The 25,789-nt window shown below is 48.1% G+C and overlaps 2 protein-coding genes across 3 annotated transcripts; one reads left to right on the top strand and one right to left on the bottom strand.

Moving 5' to 3' along the window:
- Positions 1 to 982: 982 nt before the first annotated feature.
- ZBTB25 (zinc finger and BTB domain containing 25) lies at positions 983 to 4,711 on the bottom strand. 2 transcript variants are annotated; one of them, XM_082486017.1, is made up of 3 exons: positions 4,697 to 4,711; positions 3,757 to 3,936; positions 983 to 2,531 (listed from the first exon to the last, which is right to left on the bottom strand). In XM_082486017.1, the coding sequence occupies exons 2-3, from the start codon at positions 3,927 to 3,929 to the stop codon at positions 1,394 to 1,396; spliced, it is 1,311 nt and encodes a 436-aa protein (XP_082342143.1). In that variant the 5' UTR covers positions 3,930 to 3,936; positions 4,697 to 4,711; the 3' UTR covers positions 983 to 1,393. The 2 variants fall into 2 exon arrangements, 1 of the variants encoding a protein (XP_082342143.1); XR_014269359.1 differs by lacking the exons at positions 3,757 to 3,936; positions 4,697 to 4,711 and adding an exon at positions 3,197 to 3,283 and having other exon boundaries at positions 2,469 to 2,531.
- Positions 4,712 to 8,543: 3,832 nt separating this feature from the next.
- On the top strand, positions 8,544 to 21,497 carry ZBTB1 (zinc finger and BTB domain containing 1). The gene is made up of 2 exons (XM_082485521.1): positions 8,544 to 8,621; positions 18,550 to 21,497. Exon 2 carries the CDS (start codon positions 18,570 to 18,572, stop codon positions 20,703 to 20,705), a length of 2,136 nt encoding a protein of 711 aa, XP_082341647.1. The 5' UTR covers positions 8,544 to 8,621; positions 18,550 to 18,569; the 3' UTR covers positions 20,706 to 21,497.
- The last annotated feature ends 4,292 nt before the right edge of the window (positions 21,498 to 25,789 follow it).

Raw genomic sequence — 25,789 nt, forward strand, 5'->3', positions numbered from 1 at the left:
GGCATTTTGACAATAAACTGTTCTCACCATTGTTCAGGCTCCCCCTTTCCGAAGGCAATGACTCAACTCCACCAGGACTGGCAGGGAGCCTCCAGCTTCTCAAAAACTGGGTAATGAGATTACGGGAGCAGCTCGCAAGGCTTTCGCTCTTCGCTGCAAAAGAAACCTCTGCGCTGTATGAACGTCATATGCCTCTTTGGGGCCTTCTGATTAAAAGCATCTCTTGAGGGATGGGTTGGAGCCCATCTGGTAAGAAGCCTGGGCTAGCTTGGGTGAAAAACTACAGACCGACAAAATACAAACCCAGGAGGAACACGTACATTTTTTAACTCCTCTTGGGTAAGTTGTTACTCTTCAGATGCCAAGAAATGATAAATGGAAGGCAAAAATCTTGTGTTTTGCCATTTTATGGTAGCTCTGTGAGCAGAAAAGAAACAACACATTATATGTTTGCTCTTAGCAAATATACAGATTGTGGTATTTAAGAATGTGTTTGCTCCAAGATGTTCATCGAGTCAGAAATCATTTTCACTGAGAAAATCTGTATGGGGTATTTAATCCTGTAAGGACTTAGGTTAGCATGTTCCTCCTCTCTGAGAGGAGAGGACACTTCTTTGCAGCTTTCATTCCTCCTTCCAGAGACGACAGTCCAATAATGGGACATGGTGCTACAGGGGCATCAAAATTTGTCTCTGCTGACGCAGTAGCAGTTGATGAGGGAGGAGTAGGAATGAGAAAAAACGCACACAAACCCCTTGAGTCTAAAAGTAAATTTAAAAGGCTGTACTGATGAGGACTCCAGGGCTTGTTGAAGTGAAGGCTGCCACCCCTACGGCAACACCACCAGTTCCCTTGAAAGGACCAGCCTTATGGCTCCTGCATGTATTTATGCAGAGAGTTGTTAACTGCAGTTATACAACACGAACTTCAGGATTCATCTCCTTGAGACATTTATTTTCATTAAAACCAAACTGTTTGGAAAGCACAATACATATTTCCCTCTACGTTTCCCTCCATCTAATTTCAGAAGAGCAGTTCTACAGGGTACAAACAGTCCTAAGCGCCACGCAGCGTAGTAGACGATGTTTACACCTCATGCCCAGCAATAGTCTTAACTCTAGCAAAGCAGAGCAGGAATAAGTTTACATTTACAAAAAAATGTAACTGAGTTACACAGAGGCTTCCAAGAAGGACTTAGATAGGAACTAGCTCAAGTTTAGAAGTTAGAGAAGTAAAAAAGCAAGTACACAGATCAAAGTACACAGTTCTTCACAGTTATCCGAGGCGATGGGAATGGTGGTTGAAGACAATCAGCTGCGGCAAGCAGCAGCTCACTAGGTGGAAAATACCAAAATATCCAGTTTCAGCACCTACAGGCTACACAGGGTGAGAACTACTCTACCAGGATTGTATCAACGCTTTCTTGGATGAGATCCGACTCCAGTATACATTCATCTAAGTGGTCTTGGGATAAACTGGAGCTTTTCCCCACGCTCTCGCTGTCACAGTAAGGATGAAACCTGGGGGTCACGGGGCTCTCCAGCCGCTGGCAGCGGCTGTATTTGTGCTGTTTCCCTCTGTGCGTGTACATGTGCTCGAGCAGCTGGCTCTTCCGGAAAAACGTGCGGCCACAGACAGTGCAACTGATTTTTCTCTTTCTTGAGAAAGAAAAGTTACAGTTCAACTCCACCGGTTCGTGGTCCTTGGAGATGAGGGAGAGCTGGCCAATCTGCAGAGGCTCCAGGTCGCTGCAGCTCGGATGCTCCAGCTGATGCTCATCCTCCTTGAGGAGGAAGGCCCCAAGCCGGTGGCCATCCCCAGCCTCCCTGTCCTCAGCCAGAGGCTGGACCTCCCCCAGGTCGCTGCTCTCCAGAATGGAAGCCGGCACGCCGAATGGCAGCGAGCCCGAGACGTGGGTGTGCAAGTGCTGCCGCAGCCCCCCCCGGGAGTCGAAACGCTCCCCGCAGTAGTGACAGAGGTGCACCTTGAGGCTGGCCTTAGCGAAGATGGGGCTTGCTACCTCCGGAGAAGGAGGGGTGCAGCTCTGGGACACCACAGGCTCTGAGTCGCACCTCTCCTGCTTTATGGAGACTGAGAGCTTCGGCCGGTCTTCTGCTGGCTTGGTGAGAGCAGCGGGCTGAGCGGAGGGGCGAGTGACCTGCTGGTCGAGGGAGCTGTCGTCCAGGCCGATGGCCAGTGAGAGCTGCAGCTGTGGGTGATCGCCCTGGGCAGCAGACCTGCTGCCCACCTTGGGCAGACTCTCCTTTGCTCCCAGGCGCTCCTTTGCCGGTTTGTGTGCGGTTGAGATCTGGATGCCGTACAAGTTTGAAGACTGGACTGGCTCTGGGGAGAACACTTGGTTCATCTCAATCGCGATATGGGAGAGGTGGTCTGCGTGGAGGAAGCGGATGCCTTCTTCCAGTCGGCTCTGGCTGACGGTCTGCTTTGGCCCCTTCCCGGTGTACATGATATGCAACAAGTAACTAAATATGTCAGGCTGGATGTCTGCAGGCTGAATCTTTATGCATTCGCTGAAACGAGAGAGATGATTAAGTACACAGAGGGCTCCAAATTAAGGTCCCCATTCATTACCTGCCCGTTCATTTGCTCCACTGTTTGCTGTTCGAGCACGTGCGCTGCTGCCTGCCTCCCGGGTCACAAGCAGCAGCGCTCCCCGCCGACACCTGCAGAAGCGCACGTGCCCTGTTTGCACAGCAAAGTGCCTGAGCGTGTATTTATCCCTGTGATTAGAAAGACCGTGCGCACAGCAGCAGCCAGGGGCAGTGAGAGCAGCCAGCCCCCGGTCAGCCCGTCACTCACTCGCACGCACAGCCAATTGCTGCTGCACGGTACCGCAGCGATGCCATGCAAGCTACACATCACCGCTGTGGGCCACTCCAACGATATCAGGCAAAGAATATTTGTGTGTTTAAGTAATAAATTCAGCTGCCGCGACTGTGTAATCTTTATGAGCTTTGCACTTAAGTGTCAGTAAACAATATCTGTTGGAAAGGAAATTAACCAATCTCACTTCCAGCCAAAGGGCTACATGGCCCATGGCTAACAATTATCTTGTGAAGCTGCTAGGGGCCATGACCCTCGAAAAGGAAGAGGAACGGAGAAGGGTTTAATCGATTACAAGCAGCAAGCTCCAGCTCAGAGGCGAGATTAGACCTTGGCACCGCCGTCGTTATACCTGCAGAACCACTCCTGACCCAGCCAGGTGAAGCATCTGAACAGCAGCTTGAAATAAATTGATGATCTCAGTCTCGGCCCTTATCTGCAAGAGTCTGAAGCGCAGAACTGCGATAAGGCTATGGCTTCTCGATTGCTTCAAGCCTATGGGTCCCACCAGAAGGGACAGTCCCATCCCGCAAGCTTGCCTACAAGCTAATGCAAAGCAATAGACACGCTGCGTATGGGCAAGAGGTACCTTCACATCCCCAGACTGCAAATCTGCGAGGTCTCACTGCAGGAGGACTGGGGCACTGACATGTTTATTTTCTCTGGTCACACAAATGTCTCATCTCCAAAATGCGGGGCCTGATGTTGGCATATGCTGACTAAGAGGGTGGTTTTAAAGGACAGCACATTCTGGACTGTGAATGTTTATAGAGCCAAGGCTTGTGCTGGGTTAGGAAAATAATCTCAAGCCATCTAACATCCCCACTTAGACTTTAACACGTTTAAAAACGGGAAAAAGGAGAAAGTTGAGCAGAGCAGTTAAAAGGTAGGAAGAGAGCTGTGTGTCCTTACCTTGTCTGATGAATAAATATCATCTTAAAATAGTTTGAAAAAGCAGCGAGCACCGCTCTGTGGGCTTTGAAGTAAACATCTCCAATGGCAACTGTGCAGTCACACAGAAAGCCAAACTCCCGCTGCATGTTCAGCTGCTGGAGGAGGAGGACACTGTGGCCGGTGGTATCCATGGCGTGCCTGAGAGCAAGAGAACAAGATGTTCATCTCACGAAGAAATCACAGAGCTCCCGAAGGCTCGAATGTGGCTTTCTCACCACTGAAATGAGACAGGCGCCCGGCACAGCGCACGGCCTCGCAGGGCCTCTTCCCTCCTCCAGATGGTCCCTACACCCCGATTTAATAATTTCTCCTGAGGATACCACCACCAGTGCCCAAACAAACCCACGCTCCCTGAGCTCAAAACCTACCCGGCACTTTTCTCCGTGCCGGCTACAAGGCAGAGCCGTTTCTCCTCCAAACCCACCGCGCTCTGCCGTGCGCGGGCAACTCACTCGCAAACATCCCCCGCCTGTTTTTGCCCTGACCTCGGCACCGCGCCGTCTGCCGCGCCGCTGCCTGCGCTCGGCCGCCGCCGCCGGCGCTCCCCGGGCCCGCAGCCGCCGCACCGGAGGGGGAGCGGGAGCGGAGGAGGGAGAGGAGCCGGCGGTGGCGGTGTCGAGCCAGGCGGCTGCCGCTCACAGAGGGAGCCCTGTGCCACCCAACAAAGCCCCTATTGTGCCGGGCCGCCCTCACCCCGCGCCGCCCGGCCTCCCCAGCGGCCCCTTTGCAAATAAACGCTGATATTTCCTATTGTTTCAGCTGAAAATTATAGGGGGGGGGGGGAGGGGTAGGGGGGAAGGCGGTGAGCGCAGCCTCCCTGGGGAGCGTAACCAGCGCCCTCCCCTCCCCGCCCCGGCCCGGCCTCCCGCGGTTCCCCCGCGCCCGCGCAGCCGCTTACCCGCGCGGAAGCGCAGCGCTGAGCCCGGCCGGCGCCGCCCGCCCCCGCTGCCAGCCCGGCGGATGGGGTGGGCGCTGAAACACACACACACACACACACCCGCGCTTCCTGCCGCCGCCGCCGGCGGGGCGGGCTGGGTCGGGCCGGCCGCGCCGCTTCGGCTGGAAAAAAAAAAAAAAAAAAAAAACCAAACAAAAAACCAAAGTGAGCGCGGCCCCCTGCGCGGTTGCTGCGCCGCTGCTGCGCGGCCCGGGCTTGGGATGGGCGCGGCGCTGCGCGGCCGCAGCCCCTGAGGGAGGGACCGTGTTCAGCCACCCCCCCGCGCGGGAGAGGGGGGGGATTTAGGGGGGGTGTTTTCCTCTGGGCTGCCCGAGAGCTCACCCGCGGCGAGGGGAACTTTGCTTCTTAAGTCAGGCTGTGCGAGAGGGTCGTCTGCTGAGCTCCTCGGCTCTTGGTGGCGGTGTTTGGTTTTTTTTTTTTTGTTGTGTTGATTTGGAGTTTTTTGAACAGAAAAAAAAAAACAACCAAACCCCCCCAAAAAAACAAAAAACCCTCGGTAACAGGCGCCTCCCCGGTCTGCCTGCTCATGGGAATGGACGGGAAGATACGATCGGGCTTATTCACCGATGTCTGCGGCCTGTGGACGCACCGTTTCTCTCTCGGGCCTCCTCCGAGCTCTTATTAATTTTTAAACCAGCGGTTATTTTGGGCGAGAGCAGCCGCGCTGGGTCGGGCCTAAAGAGGAGGGGTGCAGGCGGAGGGGGTGCAGGCAGGCAGTGCCACCCCCACCCTGACGTCCGGCAGCTCCTCCTGGAGGGTCCCCCTGAGCCACAGCCTGTGCTTTGGTGTTCCATACCATCTTGGAGGCATCTTTCCCGGGAATTTTAATTAATTGCTTTGAAAAGCTGTTTAAACTTCCAGTCCCTGCAGCCTGCTGCTGCCACCAGGTTAATTTGATGTCCCCAGGTTGTTTTTTGATGAAAAGGCAGTGAAAATCGCTGTTTCTGTGCTTTTGCCCTGGTTTTGGTGCAGTTTCAGAGATGCGGCAGACCCACCTCGGTGTCTCTCCTGGCTCAGGGCCTCAGCAGAAGACATTCAGTGGATCATCCCTCTTGGGTTTCTCTCAGCATTTGATACTTTGCAGTTGATTTTCCTATTGCAGTCCCATAGTTGCGATTTTTTTTTTTTATTGGGCTCTTCCCGAATCTTTAGGACAAATAACACCCCAGCCCCCCAGAATCCAGCAGCGGCCTGAGCCTGGGCAGAGGACGGAGATGGGCTGGGATAAGACAGAGCATAGGCTCTGAAGTGTTTTGCTCCATGCAGTGTTTGCTGCTTGTCCCACTGACCAGTACGGCTTTCTCTTTTCCATTGTTCTATGTTTTATTTCTTCTATTTTAAATAAAAAGCTCACAAGGCTCAGGGACCATCTTTCCCTCCTGTGTTTGCGCAGCAGCAGGACTGAGAGTCGATGGAGCTGTAATCCTGCTGCTCCTATAAATACGGGTAGCCACTTTTCTTCCCCAAAAAAGGTTGGCAGGAGGTGGCTCAAGGTTTTGTACTCCGTTCTCGGTTATTTAACATATTTATTAACCTGCATACAAAGTCACTAGCTATTTGCAGATAGCATGTTATTTATTTAAATGATTAATTATTTACATGTTATTTGGGTTGACTCTGGTCCAAAGAGGACTTTGAAGAGCTTCAGAGAAATGAGCCAAAATGATGGGAGCAACAATGAGAAATGAAATTTGGTGTTTCGCTATAAAACACAGGTGATGATATCATACGCCTCAGCAGATAGAAACTGGTACAGCCTACGCTGATGGGTCAAATAAGAGACCAGGAGATAATCACAGCTATCTTGATGAGTGCTTCTGCTCGCTCGTCTTCAGTGGCCAGAAAATAATAATTAAAAAAAAAATTAAAATAGAAAGGCCAGTGTGGTGGGAGGGCACCGAGAGAATGAGGACTGTGAAAAGGGGAGACTGCCTTGTGCCCCATCTTACCGGAGGTGGCAGAAGCTCCCAGCATGACGCACGTGGGAGGGCTGGGACGGAGTGAGAGGCTGCACAAGCCCCGCATGGGCGCACTTTGCTTACACCGCCCTGGGGTGTGTAAGGAGCCGGAGAGAAAAAGACCCTTGAACCATGAGGAAAAACAACTTTTTCGGTGTGATTTGAAAACCACGAGTGTGTCACCTTATTGAGGCCATTTGTTTGACTTCCTATAAAACAGGAAAACCTACAAAGAAGTTGTGCTGCGGGGGTCCCTCCACCTCTTGCGGGGGCTGGTGCCTTACAGCCACAGAGCTTTTTTTCCCTTCGTGCTGCTACCAACACCACACCCCTGAGCCAAGGCTGCAGCATAGGGAGGCGAGAAACGAGTTGGTTTTTTTCGAGACACATTTTGAAAGCTCTGCTTTTATTCCGTAGTGGTTAGAAAATCCCCAGACAGAGCCAGGAGGGAGGGGTGATGTCCCATTTGGAAACTAGGATTCTGTTAATTGGGTTTGTTCTGTTTGCTTTCACAGTGGAGGGATGCTTCAGGAAAACCTTGGGGGTCATTGAAGCTGGGGTCGGTGCTGGTACATTTTACCATTGTTGCATTTTATTTTGTTGCCTTTTTTTTTTGTTACTTTTGTCACTTTAAAATTTGTAATCAAATCTTTTAACTTTGCTACAATTATATTTTCCCCTTTGGCTTTTCTGGATCCAAGAGGGATCCTGGATAGTTGCAGAGAACATAAAAACGATGGTAACTCTAGAAACTCTGTCCGAATGAAGGAGCTGTGAAGATTAAACACTTCCGATGCTTGTGCTGAATGACAAATGTCACTTTGGGGGTGGAAAAGTCAAGTGGCAAGAGCGTGAGGAAAGCTTGACCTGGCAGATGGTTTCTTGCAGCCCGGTGGCAGGTAGCAGGGGTGCTGCCCGCAGCTTCAGGAAATCCCATTTGCTCACAGGGACCAGTTCAAGAGGAGCTGGATGTTGTTGGACAGGAGAGGTCCAGAGAGTGATGGGAAGAGGGCCTGGGAAAGCTCCCAGAAAGAAAGGGGGAAAAAAAAAAGAAAGAAAAAAAAGGAAAAAAAGGATGTCCTGGAGATCTGGGATAAAGCCTGGCAGTGGCTGCCAGCCCCCGTGCTCCCCGTGTCGTCGTAAAACGCCCGGAGGGAAGGCGGCGATATTAACGTGTGAAATAGCAGCAAAAAGGAAATACTTTCTCCTGCAACTTGCCGTTGCTTTTCCTGCAAGTTGCAATTAAACTGTCCCACGGAGGAGGCCGTACGGCTGCGAGTACAGCGCCCAAACGCTGGACGTCCACATGGGTAACCGAGACTTCCCCGTTACCGCCAGCCGCGGCCGGTTCGAGGGGAGAGGAGGGGACACCGCGTCCTGCGGGGCGCGGGGAAGGGGCGGGCGGGTTCCCATCCACCTCTCCGCTCTCCGCGGGGACCGGGCAGCGAGGGTCCCGCCTGGGCGCCCACCGGCGGAGGATGCCCCGCTCCAGGTCCCCGCCACCTCGGGGGGGGGTGGGGGTGGGGGGGGGAGATGGGGGCGCAGCGGAGGGGCCGGGCTTGCGGTACATGGGGAGGGGGCGCCGGTCAACGCCAGCCCGGGCCGCCCCGCGGCGGCGGCGGCGGCATGGGAGGAGGCGAGGGGAGCGCGGCAGGGAGCCGCCCGCCGGGCCCCGGCATTGGCGGCGGCGCAGCAGCGCTGGCAGCGGCGGGGCCGGGAGCCGCCGGCCGCCGAGGGGAGGGGTCCGGCTCCGTGCGGTCGCGGCGGAGCCGGCGCTGCGGCAGCAGCAGGCGCGGCGGGGCGGAAGTCCTTTGTTGCAGCCGCGGCGGCAGCAGCAGCAGCAGCAGCGGCGGGAGCGGCGCGGGCAGCTCTCCCCTCAGCGGCAGCCGCTTCTCCCCGCGCCGCGGGTAAGCGGGGTCTGCGCGCCCCGTCCCCGGGGGCCGCCGCCGCTGCCACCGGGGAAGGGGAAGGGGAGGAGGGGGGGGGGCGAGGCGGGGAGGCGGTGCGCGGCGGCGGGCGCAGCTCCGCCGGCGGCGGGAGGTGGGAAGTGCCGAGCGGCGCCGGCCGCGGCATGGCCCGTGGCGGGGCGGCATGGCCCGCCATAGTGGCGCGGCGGGGAGCGGCGCTGCCAGGTAGGGGCTTTCCAGCCGCCGCCGGTCCTTGGCGAGCGGCCGCCGCCGTGACCTTGCGCCCGGCGGCCTGGCGCGGAGCGGAGCGGCGCCGCGCCGCCCCGGGTTTGGCGGGGGCCGACCGGCGGCGGCGGGTCCGGTGCGGTTCTTGGCGGGGCGCTGCGCGGGGGGCCGCGCTCCACCTGCGGGGCAGGCGCGGAGCCCGGTGGTGGCGGCGGCGGGGGGACCCCGCGGAAGCGGAGCGGAGCGGGCGGGAGGAAGGTGGGGGGGATGCTGCGGCGGCGCTCGGCGGGGCGGCGGCGCTGAAAAACGAGAAGCGGCCTATGGAGGTGCGGAGGCGTGAGGCGAGGAAGGGCACCGCGCCGCCCTATTTACTCTGGGGCTCGGAGTCACGTTAAACATCTCGAGTGCCGTTATCGCCGCCTGGCCCCGTGTGTGCTCCCCCCCCGCCGCGGAGTCGAGCGCTGTGTTCTCTTTATTCTTTTTTTTTTTATTATTAATTTATTAAAAAAACAAAACAAAACAAACCAACAACCCCGTAACACAAGCCCAACCCGCAGAACTTCGAGTGAGTTGCAGTAGTTTAGCGAAAAACTGAGCTGCAGCCGGGAGGGAGGGAGGGAGGGAGAGAGGGAGCGCTCCACCCTGCCAGGCAGGAGACTTGGGTTTCACCCGGGGCTGGCGGTGCGGGGATTCGCCTCGGAGGCGGCCGGGAAGGAAGGAAGGAAGGGGGAATAGTTTTGTCACTTAAAAAACAAAAAAAAAAAACCAACCCCACAAGTCCTTTTTGTCGCTCTGGGAGCGGGTGTCGAAAGTCTCATTCCTCAAAGGACTCGCTGTTTTCTTCCCGGACAGAAAGGTAGTAAAAAAAGAGTAGAGGAAAAAAGGGACTGAAAACGCTGTGGGTTTGGGGCTGGGGTTTTATTCCTTTATTTTTTTTCAGGATTTTTTGTAACTCCAACTCTCAAGTTTGGCCTGTTCTGTGGCTGATAGACGAGTGCCGGTTCCTCTTGACACGTAGGCATTGGTAAACGGATAGCACGGGTTGGATGCTGCTTAATATTTGGACATTTACTGCCAGATTATGTCATTTGGTTGTATTATTTCCCTTGCAATCGCAAGGTACAGTACATACTGCAGAACTATCCAGGGCTGCAACCGTGTGGTGTTCCTTAGGCATTTAATTACATTAAACAAACATTCCTTTTAATTAAAAGGTGTTTGTTTAACATTCCTCATTACAGCTCTTGGAAAACCCCCCACAGCAGCCGCGAGCAGGGGGGATGCGGGCGTCTCATTTTTACCGAATTACAACTGCAGCTTTTATGGTGAGCGGGGGAGAGGCGTTGAGACCATATGGCCGTGGGGAAAACCGGCCAAATGTGAACGGTTGCAGCGCTGGCAGAGATTTTCTTAGGCAGCAGCATAGCGAGTTGACAAGACCAGGGAGAGATTTTTGGATGACTGGCCAGAAAACTTGAGGAGTAACAAGTCATATTAGTGGCACTCTGCTGCTGTTGGAGGTAGCAGGGAGCCAGCAGGCACCGGGGGGGAGGGCTGAATGGATGAGGGGTGGCTGCAGGAGGATGTCGGTAATGAAGACATGGGTGGGTGCTGTGTGGGAAGCTTGGAGAAGTAATAGAAGCCCCCTCTTCCTTGTAGCTTTGTGTAGTTTTGTAGTGGAGAAGCTTGGAGAAGTAATAGAATTCCCCTCTTCCTTGTAGTTTTGTGTGGGATAAGATCACAGACTTCAGCTCTGCTTGCACAAGTCTTTTATGCATGCCATGTTGTCACTGGCACAGGAGTTTGCAGCAGTTATGTTGAGAGTGCTCATATCAACCACTGACTTGGGTTTTTAGATGCTTTCTTGCTTGAATGTGTGAGGTTGGTTGCGTCTTTCACAGATTTCCATTGTTGCTGACAATTGTTGCCTTGAGCCCTGAAAGTCTGGGATGGACAAAGCCTTAGCAGTTACTTATCTGCTGTATGGAAACAAAATAGCTGCTCAGAACTGAGATAATGAAAGTTTCCTGATAAAAATCCCGGTGTCCTTTCTCTTAGTTGTTACAGCTGGACCTCTCACTAGAGCCCTTCCGGACCTCACACGCACGTAGCGTGAGAAGCCGCGTGTGCATTTTTCAGCTTGACCAGTGGTTCCCCAGTGGTTGGGTTATCCTGTCCTGCCTCTGCTTGGGCACGGTAAAACACCCTCACCCAAAGACTTTTGCTGCAGACACAGCGTGTGGGCACAACAGCTGACATAATTTGCATGAAGACCATTTATATCCTCAAATTTGTCTGATAATTTTTTCTTTGTGCATGTTGTGCCACTGCAAAACTCTCTAGAATTAGCTGGCTGGTGCCTTTTTTTCCCCTTATGAAACCTGTTTCAGTGGATGGAGACCTTAGCAGCTTTTTTTTTTTTTTTTTTCGTGTGCCGCAAGTAAAATGCGAAGCATTTAAGACCAGAAAGAGTGAAGAAAAATCTGTAGTCTGACCTGTGTGTCACAAGTTACTGTGCTTTATTCATGTGCATCCAGCAAGTTGTTACACCAAACTACAACTTGTATTTAGCCAAGGGTGCTTTCCTGGAAGGCACCTGTATCTTCATTTGAGGGTCTCGAGAGATGGCTAAACCACCAAGATGCCTCTTGAAGTTGAAAGTTAGGGCAACTCGGAGAGCCTAGATAAAAAGGCTCATCTTTCTGCTACAAGGCATAAATGGGGTGTCGGTATTTTTTTCCCCACTAATTGTTTCTTTTAAACATATCATTATCGTGTTGCCTGACAACTTTTTACAGTTGTAAAGGTTTCAGATAAAAGATAACTGTGACTTTCTAGAGTAATCCTTTGTGGCTAGCAAGTTACTTTAAAAGACTGCGTGAGCTCTCTCTAGTACTTTTACTCCATCCATCTGACCTGAAGTGGTTTGAAGTTCAGATGGGGCTTTAGTGCAAAATCCGTTTTCTGAATTTATTCAGTCATGCTTTTCTGCCACCTTATTCCTTGTCTTTCAGGGAGTGCTCTTACCTAAGAACATCTTAACTTAGCAGCTGAGAATAACTTGCTAAATTTTGATGGCTGTTTCTTATTTGCGGACATGGATGCTGAACCAGCAGAGAAATGCCTGCTGAGAAGGGGATCGAGTGGTTCCCCCAGCTTGTGGTTGGGGGCTTTGGAGCAACTTACCTTCCCCTGGTTCAGATCTAGCCGGAGTGTCAGCTGAAACTTGTTTCTATACGTTGGCCACAAGTCTGCTTAAAATGAGTTGATTCAGCCATCAGGATGTGTCTGGAGATGAGTATCTACATCACTGGAAACGGCTTCACAACCAGCACGCCTGAAGGCAGCCGATTGGAAGGGCTATGGGAGGAGGATAAATTATACCTTCAGTCCTACGGAGCCTGAATAATGGAGCGTAATTAGATTTTTTTTCCCTGGCAGTACATGGAATTCCCATAATTGTTTTAATTCATGATCAAGGCTACATTCGCAATGCAAACTGCGTCTTGCCCGTAGCCCCTGTTGAGGCGGACAGTGGTCACCCGGCCGCCCCAAGTGCTTTGCCGTTTTTGCAACTTTTGTGTAAACTGAGGCACCTTGTTGGACTCCACAGAACCAGAGCAGTCTCAGGTGCTTCCTCTTGAGTATGTCTAGATAAAAGTTGTAGCCTGTCAGCAGCTCAGTGGGCAATGCACTAGCTGAGCGCCTAAGCTCCTCAGGCGTCACGCGGAGAATTCAGACATGTCGCGTAGGATTTTCTCCTCAGCATCTAGATGCTGTCATTTAGGAATCCAGATTCTTTGGTGGATCTGACCCGCAGAGGCAAAATAACTCTTTAGGGAGGAGAGTTCGGGGGAACCCGCACCAGGGTGGGAAACGGTGTCAGACTCCCATGGGGAATTTGCTTTCTGCTGCCCACGCGCTTGTTTCTTTGGATAACTGGGCGTTGTTTTCTTGAGGTTTTCCAGTCTCATTTTCTATTAGCACCAAATTCTCCAGTCATTTATTATACTTTTGTCCAGCTTGCTTTTGGTTTCCAAAGAAAAGCAGCCAGTAACTAAGCATGTAAGCGCACTGTTTTTGCCTGCTCAGCAGTGGAAATGCTGGGTTTTGAAAACCACCTACTAATTTTAGGAGCCAAAAGGCTCCTAAATTCTGAACCTTGTGGTATGTCTTTTTTTAAAGACAGAGAAGTTAGGAAAAGAACTTTACCAGTTCTTTGCTTGAGGACTTTTTTTACTTTAGTTTTAAAACATCTCAGAAAATTTTAAATGTGAGGAAATGACAGAAAGCACGGAGCTATGGTAAATACCCGTTCTTTCTTGTTAGCAGACTTATAAACAACATATTTGATCAGTGCAATAGTGCAATTCACCTTGCTCATGGTAACATCTGAATAGTAATAGTATCTGAGCAATGACTCAAACAAAAAATCTGGTGGCAGCTTGAATCAGAGCGTGGCAGTGTAAAAATAAACGTTTACTAGGAAAATAAAACTCATATGGAGACTTTGAGTTTGAAAATCGGAGTGAAAATACCTGACTGAAATATCTTCACTTTTCATTTTCATATCTGATGCTTTCCTAGCATTTTTTTTCAGAGCACCTCTGCATCGTTCAGTATTGCTTATAACGTGGCCTGTTGCTGTGTTTACTGCACGAATCAATCATTGCTGGAGTTACTTGTGCTCCTCGTGGACTTTCTTGTGATGTTTGTGACTACGGTATTTGGGTGCTTCACAAAGGCAGTGTGCTAGTCTGTCGGGCAAGTGGCTGGCATTTCTCCTCTTTTTGAAATAGGAAAGAGTCAGAGAGGATCGGAAATACTTTAAAATTTAGGATTGACAAACCTGCCTGCATAGAGTTTTAATTTTCCAAGGTACTCGGTGATTAATACATATAGAGGATAGCTTGCATTGGCCTCATTTGCTGCTGCTGGTGCTTCCCCATGTGAAGAAATTGGACATCCAAAACCACAAGCAAGATTTCAAAAAAAAAAAAAAAAAAAGTTTGAAATTACTTGTCCTGGCACTGATGGCGATGGGATGCTGTTCTCCAAGGCAGTGTTCATTGTTGTGAGATTCTCCTTTTTGTCCCTGGCTGACATTTACTTCACATCCTCCAAGTGAGCATGGATGTTGTGTTGTTGCTTGCTTGGATCCATCCCCGGATGGATCCAGAGGGTGTGCTGAGTAAGGAAGGCAACCTTTGGTAGAAGAAGGACTGGAAGACTGTACTACGTTATATGCATAAACAGCAGCTGAATTAATCCTGCATTAATTACAGCATTTCTTGTGTATATACTTAACTTTGAAGCCTTGGGTTTTCTTTTAAAAAAGAGCTGGTTTTATTCTAATGCCTGCTTTTTTTTTTTTTCCCAAAGCAAACTTCAAAAATATTTTGCAGCATTGAGCCACCCACATGGGTGATAAATGCAGATCTCTGCCATTTGAGCAATTTGTGTAACAAAATAATGGTAAATTATCATTTTCTGAGAACTTGCTCTTGATGGGAAGGAGTTTGTCAGCAAGCCTGATGGCAAAGGAACGGCAGAATCAGGAATTTGGGGTTCAATTCCAGCTCTGGACGTGTGAATGCTGTAATTGTTTTCTGCCTGTTTTCCAGCAAAAGCATGTCTGCTTTTTTTATACCCCTTTGCCCCTGCAGCTGGGCTCTTCCCAGCCCCTTGCCCAAGCAGTTTCCCTCCACCCTTTAGACCCTCATTGCACCCATTTTTTTTTCTTCCCACAGCTGCTGCCTAATCCCAGCGCCTTCCTCTCAGCTCAGCATTCGCCTCCCAGCCTGCCTCTCCCTGCACTCCCTGTTTCCAGAGGTTTTATCTCACATCCTTCTTACAGTTCTCAATCTCCCTGTCTTTTCACCAAGTCCCCTTCTGGGTCTGGCTCTCAAAAGCCAGAATTGGGCATCTTCTCCCTCTGGCTACCAGAAGGGATGCTAAAGCCCAGCGGTGAGTCATGATGCAGAGCAGTCTCTGGTGAGCCCTGGTGCTGGTTTGTGATTTTTGTGGAGGTGGCACATAGAACAGTTTGGGTTGGAAGGGACCTTTAAAGGCCATCTAGTCCAACCCCCCTGCAATGAGCAGGGACATCTTCAACTAGATCAGGTTGCTCAGAGCCCCGTCCAACCTGACCTTGAATGTTTCCAGGGATGGGGCATCTACTGTGTCTCTGTGCCAGTGTTTCACCACCCTCATCATAAGGAATATCTTCCTTATATCTAGTCTGAATCTGCCCCCTTGCAGTTTAAAACCGTGGCAGAGCTCTGGGTGAAAGGAGGGGTTCACTGCGGGTGGGATGGCTCAGGCAGGCCCCCGTCTACAAAGGAGCTGCAGGAGGATGAAATGTTCTCAGCAAGGCTGTAATCTGAGATTTTGCTAACTAGCAAAAGTCTTAAGTGTGAACAAACTGATAATTTTTATCTTCTCCCTCTCAAGCTTCTAGTTTGGCCAAATTGGGGCAGGTTTTTATATCATGACAACATATCCAAGACATAGCACCTTTTCCCATATGAAGTCTCTCTTCAAAGATTTTGGAAGAGAAACTTTTTTTTATTTTTAAAAGAAGAAGTAATAACCTACATATATGAAAGTGTTTTCTTAGCCTCATTTTTGGAACCACTTTGGCTGAAATTTTCTGTGGAGGGGAAAAAAAAAAAATCAGTCCAAAGCAGACAATTCAGAAAGACAGCTTTGCCTTTGCTGGTTGAAATGTGTCAAAGTTTTAAATAGCCCAACACAGGCTCTCATAGTGGTAGGTGTTGGCAGCTGTAAATAGATGGTTACATCCAGCAGGTTAATACAGCATCCAGAGGGAGGATGCCAGTAGTTTTGTTAATGTAAATAACTTCAAATGCTCCATTTTATAAATACCTACGTGTAATACTACCATGATAGAAGCCGGGTATGTATCTGAGCACCTTGCTGTCCTGGTCAAGTGACCTCATGCTGGGGCTGGTTGTTTCTGTAGTGGTGGTAGCAGGTAGGCATTGCCAATGGGTTGGGTTTGTGTATCGGGACTCACGTGCTGAACGCTCTGCAAGAGTTCACCTGTCAAGTGGGGAAATATCTCTCACCTTTTTCAAAGAAGGAGGAAACATAGAAAAGACAAGTTTGTGTGCTGTCGCTCCAGTGGTTGCCAGATTGTTCCCACCGCTTGGAAATGCCTCAGTCTGCAGGTGTGAGCAGATAGTTTGTGACTTCTTTTCGGTACTGGTTTGTTGCTTGTACTGCTGTTTTGCTATTGGAAGATATGACAGAATACTTTTGGTGTTGAAAAAAAAATAAAACATTTAAAACTTGCCACTTTATGAGGATGAGGAGATTAAAATGAGCTGTTCTGAGTCTTTTCTTGTCTTGATGGCAGTTCACACCAAGAGGCCGGAGGTGCTTTAGACTGTATCTTCTCACTTTCTTGTTGGTTTTCACTCTTATGTGGAAGTTGAAATCAATTCTTTGTCATTGTGTAGCTGCTGTTCTTAATACCTGATAAAGTATACTGTATTATATTTAGGCATCTAATGAATTACCTCAAATCCAAAACAAGTTAGCACCTGGAAGAATATGAGATGTCCTTTTATTATTACCTGATGTTGAGAGCTTTGCTTTTTTTCACAGAAGCATCCGAACACACCTACTGACTTAGACAGTAATCTGTAGAAATGTTTTCTGTAGGAAAGACATAAAGTTGTTTCAGAGATTCTCCTACTTTCAAAGCTACCCTTTTGCAAGTTAGTAAGAAAGCCATTAAATTAACTTAATGCAACAAGTTGTATTTCTGCAGTGGACATCACTGGGCCAAACTGGCCAGAAAATTATTCTGCCAGGGTGCTCTCCTTGAGTTTTGGGTGTGGAGGATTGGTTCGAGAGGAAAGGCGCAGCTGCCATTCAGATGCTCATCATCAATGTAGTTCAACCCAAATCTCAAGGTTCCTGTTGCCAGACAAGGTCTCGTGCTGGTGGTGGTCCATAAGTACTGCTAGATGAACTGGCAGTAGGTAATATTGCTGGGTGCAGGGAGCGTGCTCTTGTCTTGAGAGCTTGAACGCATTTCTTCCTTGGCAGTTCTTTGTGGAATGAAAAAGAATGGTGGCTTAACACTAGGTTTGCTACTTAACAAGCCAGGAAATGCCTACAACTTGCAAATTCAACACTCATTGTGGAATTTAATTTCTCCACTCGTTTCCCAGCCTCTAGGAGATGTAAGCTGTCAAGGGAATAAGAAGAAATAGGGACCATTTTTGTGTGTATTTCATTTAATTTTGGATAGTTGAAAGAATGGTTGCAAGTCAATCCGTGCATTTCATTGAGTCATAAAATGCCATTTAATATATGTTGCTTGCTAGCCTGTACTTTATTTGTGGAAATCTCTTACAGTTACTTACATTGCGTGCAATAACATTTCAAAATGTTAAGAATGCTTGTTATTGCTTTAAGTTTTTCATTTCAATTAGGGCGTTCTTTATACCTTCTTTTGGTTTCTCGCCCCCCTCCCTGTGCAGTCAGTACAGACTACGTATGTCAGTAAAGGTTTTCCCAAGTGAGTAGTGACTAGCTGTTGGGTCTGGCCGTGCTTGGTTAAGTTTATCTTCTGTAAATCAAATGCACGCCTCCTGTGTATAATACAATATACAATGTTTTTGTTAACACAAACTGGTATGTTTTCTTCCTCTTTTCTCTTGGGGACAAATTAGTCCTTTAATTTACAGCAATGCTCAGCACTCTCAGACTTTTACCTCTAGTTGTTGTCGAGGCTTCATTCCACTGTGGCTCCACCTCTGGCTTGCTGTCCTCCAGCAGTTCTCCATTGCTGAGTTTTTTCTTTGTCTGGTCTCCCGTCTACATGTTTTGGTTATGTTAGAGCTCTCTGACTGAGCGGTTTCAAGAGCGGTTGGAGGCACGGCGTGCACCACTTCCTGCCTCTCCACCGTCCCAGCGGCTGTCGCGCAGCTAGCCTGGTCACCATCTGCAGGCAGCGGGCTCGTACGTGGGACCTGCCATCGCAGCCGGGCTGCCCGGTGCTTCTGAGAAGGCGTTCGGGTTTGCAGTTCCTGCTTTGCAAGACGCCTGGCAGATAAGGTTGAGACTGTCCCCAAGCTGCCCTGAAGAGCGCAAAGCTTGTGGATGCTCCACTGATGTATCTTCTTAGTTTCCTTTAATGGGGAGGGGAAAGACCAGTTTGAGCCTGGCCTGGTTTCCAGTATGTGTTGCATCATATGCCCGTTGGACTGACAGGTGAAAAAGGCAAGTTGAGACCGAAGAGTGGTTTCTTACAGGCAGCTTGCCTTGTATAGGTGTTGTCCTGGGGCCATCTTACAGAAGTCTACCCTGTGAAGTTTTTGAAGTTCTGCATTCAGAGTTCATATCTGAAAATCTTGGCTGTAGGACTTGGAGATATATTTGCTAATTTATATTCTAGCAGCGTTGCTCTGATTGACACATATGGTGGTTATGTTTATTAGTTTACTAGTCTTGTAAGTCTATGGTGAGAACATGGAATTATGGATGTTTTCGCTGGCATCAATATTCGTGGTAGTTACCAGCAAAGGTCTTCAGATGGGAAGCTGTACCACAAACAGTGTGAGAATAGGAAGATCTAGAGAAGAAAAAGCGTGCAGTTCCTCACTGCATTTAAGTACGTTTTGCTTTTTGTGCTCGTGACTTAACAGATTTCTTCTTCTTTATGCAGGGCTATAATTGAAGTACAAGATGGCAAGAACCAGCCACAGCAACTATGTCCTTCAGCAGCTGAACAACCAAAGAGAGTGGGGCTTTCTGTGCGACTGCTGTATCGCTATCGATGATATTTATTTTCAAGCGCATAAAGCAGTCCTTGCTGCGTGCAGCTCCTATTTTAGGATGTTTTTTATGAACCATCAACACACTACAGCCCAGCTGAATCTAAGTAACATGAAGATTAGTGCTGAATGCTTTGATCTTATTTTACAGTTCATGTATTTAGGAAAAATTATGACAGCCCCCGCCAATTTTGAGCAATTTAAAGTGGCCATGAACTATTTACAGCTATATAACGTACCTGAATGTCTAGAAGATATACAGGATACAGACTCATCTAGTTTAAAATGTTCATCTTCTGCTTCTAGCACCCAGAATAGTAAAATGATATTTGGCGTGAGAATGTATGAAGACACGCTCGCTAGAAATGGCAGCGAAGCAAACAGGTGGGGCATGGAGCCGCCAAGTTCAACAGTAAATACATCCCATAACAAAGAGCCCGATGAAGAAGCTTTGCAGCTAAGCAGCTTCCCTGAACAACTGTTTGATGTCTGCAAAAAAAGCACCACGTCCAAATTCTCTCACACAAAAGAGCGCGTGTCCCACTCGCGCCGTTTTGGAAGAAGCTTCACCTGCGACAGCTGTGGCTTTAGTTTTAGCTGTGAAAAGCTACTGGATGAGCACGTGCTAACGTGCACTAACAGGCATTCTTACCAAAGTGCCAGGTACTACAGCGCTGAAAAAATAGACTTTAACGAAAAGGACTCTACTTCTAAAATAATCTCCACGCAAACAGAAAAATACAAGGGGGACTCGAGCCAAGCTGCGGACGATTCTTCGTCTCCCGTGTCAAACATCACAAGCAGAAAAAGCAGCACGGTTGCCTCCGAGACATCGGGGGAAGAAGGAAGTCGAGCCTCTGAGAGGAAGAGGATTATCATCAAGATGGAGCCAGAGGACAACCCTGCAGACGAGCTGAAGGATTTTAATATTATTAAGGTGACAGATAAAGACTGCAATGAGTCTTCTGACAATGACGACCTAGATGATGAACAGGAAGAGCCGCTTTACAGGTACTATGTTGAGGAAGAGATCAGAGAGAAGAGAAATGCTCGGAAGACTTTAAAACCCCGCTTATCCATGGATGAGGATGAACGAAAGTGTTTGAAAAGTCCGCGGCACCTTAACAGGAAGGCTCCTTCAGTGCAGGAAGATGTGGAGAACGCTCCCTGTGAACTTTGTGGGCTAACAATCACCGAGGAAGATTTGTCCTCTCATTATTTATCCAAACACATAGAAAATATATGTGCTTGTGGCAAGTGTGGTCAAATACTGGTCAAAGGCAAGCAGTTACAGGACCATGCGCAGACCTGTGGAGAGCCCCAGGATCTGACCATGAATGGTATCAGAAATGCTGAGGAGAAAATGGACTTAGAAGAAAACCCCGAGGAGCAGTCAGAAATAAGGGACATGATGTTTGCAGAGATGCTGGAGGACTTCAGGGACAATCATTTCCAAATGAACAGCCTTCAAAAAAAACAGTTATTCAAGCATTCTGCCTGTCCTTTCCGATGCCCTAATTGCGGTCAGCGTTTTGAAACTGAAAACCTAGTGGTTGAACATATGTCAAACTGCCTGGAGCAAGATCTGTTCAAGAACTCCATGATGGAAGAGAACGAGAGGGATCACAGACGTAAGCATTTCTGCAATCTTTGTGGGAAAGGATTTTATCAGCGTTGCCACTTGCGGGAACATTATACCGTTCATACCAAGGAAAAACAGTTTGTTTGTCAGACATGTGGGAAGCAGTTCTTAAGAGAGCGCCAGTTGCGGCTCCACAATGATATGCACAAAGGCATGGCCAGGTATGTCTGTTCCATTTGTGATCAAGGAAACTTCCGAAAACATGACCATGTACGGCATATGATATCTCACTTATCAGCTGGAGAGACTATATGCCAGGTCTGCTTTCAGATATTCCCAAATAATGAGCAACTGGAGCAGCACATGGATGTTCATCTGTATACATGTGGAGTATGCGGAGCAAAATTTAATTTGAGGAAAGATATGAGATCTCACTATAATGCCAAGCATTTGAAAAGAACATAAGCGTAAACATACTGTTAAAGCATTAAGTTGGCAGCAGAGAGAACACCAAAGCAAGGCATACAGTATAGTAGACAAAAATTGAAAAAGAAAAAAAAAATTGAAAATAAGTCTCTTTTTTATTATTTTTTTTAAGACCCTCCTAACCATAGGTGTCTATTTAGGCTCATTAAGTATATAGCTTTGAAAAGCATCATGTGTTTAATTATTACATTTTCACTGTTTCCTAATATCAGTTTCTGTTCTTAATTTTATTGTTTTACTAAGTAGATATACAAATCATTATTTTTAAACTGTAGATTAAAAGCACAATGTTACCCCTTCACTGACTGCTATTAAACAGTTCTCGGATCCATGTCCGTAAGATGAGTGCTTTAATATTTCCACGTGTTGTTTCTTCATGTGAAAATTTTAGATCACAGCGATTAATGTGCAAGAGCATAATTGTTCGTAATCCCCAAATTAATTTTCCAAATGAAAAAAAAAAAACAACCAACCCCCAACTAAAAACCCCGATGCCAAGAAATAATCCTTTGCTCTCTGACTCTGCTGTAAGGGCAGAGCTGGCTGTCCTGGTCCTCTGCTGCTTGGCTTTGTTGCAGCGTGCATCCCGGGGGTGAGAGCACGTAGGCTCAGTTAAACCTTGCAGACTTGGACTGGTGTGCGCAAAGGGAAAGGGAGTTAATGACTGTCGGGATAACTGAGGAGTTCTCAGCAGAGCGGTCATTTTCCAGACTTGAAGTCCTAGCAGAACTGTACAACTGACATTGGCCTTTCGTTTTCTGTCTGTACCTACGTGGGTATATATAACCTGCTTATCCTAACGTACAAGAGTGGCTGTGGTGGATTGCTAGGAATGCAGAATGGCCATGTGTGTTGAAGACTGCATTTCTCAGCCTAGCTGTAAATGGTGCCTTGCTGCTTGTGTTGGAAAGTTAAAAGTGGGATGGGTGTGACGATAGTCCCCTTGCTGGGCTGGGGAGGGAGAGGGGGAGTGTGGCTCGTGTGAACCTTAGATTTTTTTTTTGTTTGTTTGTTTCTTGTTTTCATGATACTTTCTGAATTTTCTGTTTTTCAACAAGAATATAACAAGAAAAGACTGCAGAGTTTGCTTAATAAATTTAAAGACATTTTATGCCTTTTAAGATTCCTTTCTGATTCTAGTATAGCCCTAATCTGCATAGCTTGTCTCTTAATTTAATTGAATTGAAAAATCCTACTAAGTGTCAGCTGACATCAATTCAGCGAGGCAGTCTGGCCTTTGAGAGAACGACTGGCTTTGACTCTTAGGCACCAGCTGTCTAAGTGCGTGATTTTTAATGGGGGGAGGAAACTATTAAAAAATAAAACCTAGCAGTACTGTCTCCCAGCAGATCTCACGTTATCAAAGAGGGTAGTAATGCCATTTCCCACTGAGCCGTGGAGGGAGGAAAGCAATTTAGATCAGTAATTTAGGCAGTTGGACTAGATGATTGTTGTAGGTCCCTTCTGACTGAAATATTCTATTCTGTCGTCTCGCACGCCATTGGTGGGGTTGAGAATAGGAGGCAGGAGCTAAGGGTCTAGTCCAGCGCTTTCGCGTGCTTGTTGCTGTCAGAGTTGAGTTTTGATCCCTTGTTGTTTCTTGGGGATTATGAAGGGTATCGAGCTTTCATGTTAGACTGGAGAAACTAACAACAGTTCAGAATCTGTGATCTCCACTATAACTATTTAAATTAGTATTGAGTTGCCTTGCATTTAATCAGTTTTAAATGTGCATTAGAATTTCTCTTGGTTGGTAGACGTGTGTGTTTCTGCAGTGATGGAGAAGGACCCTGCCACCAGATCTCAGTCCCGAGCCGGCAGCTGCCTCCCTGAGCACTGGCTGCTTCGGGTGCAGTTTGGGCCATTGGCATTTTGCAGTAACTGCTCAATCCTGTGTTTTCTTGTATGATGCTGAAGCCAACCAAGTCCTGAATAGTACTGGGGCCATAAAGACCATGGACGTGAAGGCACTCCATCATTTCAGTTAATTCAGAACTTTCCCCTTCTTAGGTTTAATTCCACATTTCCTATCCCAAGCCAGACTGACGCTCAAAGAAAAAGCAGGATGGATATTTTAACCCTTTTCAGCACTGGAATCAGTGGTAAGGTGATTATAAGACTCTTAAAAAGACAAAATATTTAGCTATAACAATCATCTTAGAGTTGAAGTAGTTAGTCAGATGCTGTAGTGGAAGAGCTGGTGGGGCTAATACACCGTGCACAGCAGTTCTCTGACATGCAGGTTATCCCATATGGTATCAGCTGAGGCTGGACAGGGAAAAGCAGCCAAGGGAAGTGAGGGAGAACTGGAGGGTGCTGGGGGAGTTGGCAGAAGAGTCGTGTGGCGCTGGGGAAGTGGGAAGGCTGAGTGGGAGAGGAGGGATGGACGAAGGCAGGGAGAGCAGGATTAGAGCCGTGCAGTGGGAAGCAAATCCCCAAGGTGGCATGGAGGGGGCGGCTGGAGGAGTGGATAAAATGTCCTGTAGATGCCAGTGAGACTGGAGTGAGAATGACTCAGCTTGGCTGGGAGAGCTGTCGGCCCGGGTGATTAGCTCACTACGGCACAAGCTGGGAGCATGGATTGCGTACCAAGTACAGCCAGCCCCTATGCTGGAAGGACTGCAGTGGCACAGCAAAGCCTAGATTAAAGACCTTGTTGAAAAGGAGGAGGTGACCTCTGCGAACTAAGAGGTCGTTCCTGAATACAGCGAAGGGCTGAGGGTAATTTATGGAGACTTGTGCTTAGGGTTAGGAGCCCTTGTTTACAATGAATTTGTCTGAACTTGACCCAAAAACGTTTCACACAAAAAGTTACTTGCTAGTGTAAGCAGACCTGCCAATTACAGAAGTTAGATGGAGGAACTGGGCATGATGGTATTTACGTTTACTATCTAACTTCATTAACACCCTGGAGAATACCTTTGTTTTTCAATTATAAGCTGTGTTGTAGTAGCCTTTCAAAGGAAATTTTGTTAAACCTTTCCAACTGAACTTGAATTAATGTTTTTTCCTGTTCTTGAGAAACAAAACCCAGTGCCTTGAAGTTCTCGTGTATGAATGTCCAGACTAAGGCTCAAAAAAGCATGAATTGCACTGCAGGGGAGCTGCATGGAGTGGATCTACTTGTACGTAGGCAGAGAAAACCAGAGTGACTGAAGTAGTCTGAAAAGTTATCAAGGGGAGTGTAGGAGAACAAATCAAAGGTACTGAGGCATAAACAAGAGAGCCTGGCTTGCAGGTAGATGGGGAGAGTGTTTATGGTGACGTGTAAAAGCATGCAGGGGAGCAGCATGGGACTATTGAAGAAAAGGCCTGGAGTGACAGGAGGAATTTGGCTGCTGCAAATGGGGAGAAGGGGTGGGTGCTGAGGCAGCCTGGGGCTGGTCACTTCTGGGGACAGGGCTGTTCTCCCCAGAGTGGGACAACACCCACAGGACAGTGAAATGATGGTGTTTCGGCTCTCCTACCGTGATAAAAATTACTTATTGTGAAGACAGAATGAAAGCAGACTTGAAAAAAAAAAAAAAACAAACAATTGCAATTATGCTATTCTAGAAGTCTTGCTGTTACTTGAAAGATGGTGAAGGGGAAGCAAAAATACTTCATCTAGAGTTCTGTTTCCTCTAACAAATTTGTACTTCTCAGTCATCGTAACATAGTTTCTTTGGATCTCCTTACTGTGCTACATGGACTGGTAGAGTGTAAAAGCACTTAAGGATCCTTGAGAGTGGAGGTGTAAGTGTATCACATTGCACAAGGCGCAGCCAGAAAGGAAAGACTTGCTGGATGATCTGACTTACATATTTAAGTGATTTGCTATTCTTATTTTTGGAGGACCTCTCTCTGTTCTGTTGTTTTCCTCATTTTGGTGGTGGTGTGGGCTGTGACCCTGAAAATAATTTATAAGTAGCCAGCCTAGCTCTTAGCTGTCAGGATTTATTGAAAGTTAAAAAGAGGGAATTCATGAAGACCTGCAATGAGCTTTAAAATACCACAAAAGCTGTTCTTTTTCAGTTTCAGAGGAGACGTTTCAAATGTTAAAAACATACATACTTGTAAATGCTTATTGACAACTTGTTAATTTAAAGAGTGTTTACATTTGTGTGTAACAGTATTTGTAGCCAACAGGTCTGTGGAGAATTCTTGATTTGAATAGATTGTAGTATCACAGAATTCTGAGAATTTATGCTTTTATTAGGGGACTTCTCTATTGAATATTTTCAGTTAGTGGAGAAAATACATTTCAGCATACTTTTATTCAAAGCTGAAGACAGAAAATGTACTGCCCTGGAGAATACATTAAAAATATATTGTTATAAAGGTGAATACTTTGACTACACTATTGTGTTTGAACACGCTAGTGCTAAACCATCAAGAGTATCTCAGCTATTGCTGAGGATGTGAGTTTGCTCCTGAAGGCAGTACCACCTTGAGCCCTGTCAGCCCCTTCTGAGTTTCAGCTCTCATATTCCGTGTGTGCCGCCCTCTCCATTGTCAAAAAGCGCATGTTTATGTAGCTTTACAATGAACTGAATCAAACAACGGGCTTTTTTTTACTCCCTGTGGGGCCGTTTTTTGGCTGGATCAGTTCCTCGCTGTGCTTCCCTCTCCAGCTCTGTGTCAAATCTTGTGCTAGCACAATAGAAGGGGTGGCATGAGGGCAGAAATGAGTGGCTGGGAGGGGGGTCGTTTGTTAAAAAGAGCTGTGCCAGAACTCAAAGCACATCCCAAGCTTAACTTGGTCTCTGTCTCCCCAAGCATCCTGGTGGAAGCCGAACTCTTATCTTCATCTCCTGTTTCCTGATAAGGTAAAAGGGGAACCCAGCCTCTTACATACAAATGAGACACATCTATGCTATCTGCCCTCCTTATGAGAACTGGAAACCTTCCTGCATTCAGCTCACCCCTCAAATATGCTCTGGAGCTTTCTTAGTCTTTCTTGAAACAGACTATGCAGCGCTCAGTGCCGCTGGGTTCGTGTGGTTGGCTTGGCCCGAGGCCAGGAACGAGCTGGGCCCCTTGTCCGTCCAGACACCAGGAATGGCTCCCACCTTCCTCTGGTT

The sequence above is a fragment of the Vanellus vanellus genome (assembly GCF_965231255.1).
Source record: "Vanellus vanellus genome assembly, chromosome: 6".
Taxonomy (NCBI): domain Eukaryota; kingdom Metazoa; phylum Chordata; class Aves; order Charadriiformes; family Charadriidae; genus Vanellus; species Vanellus vanellus.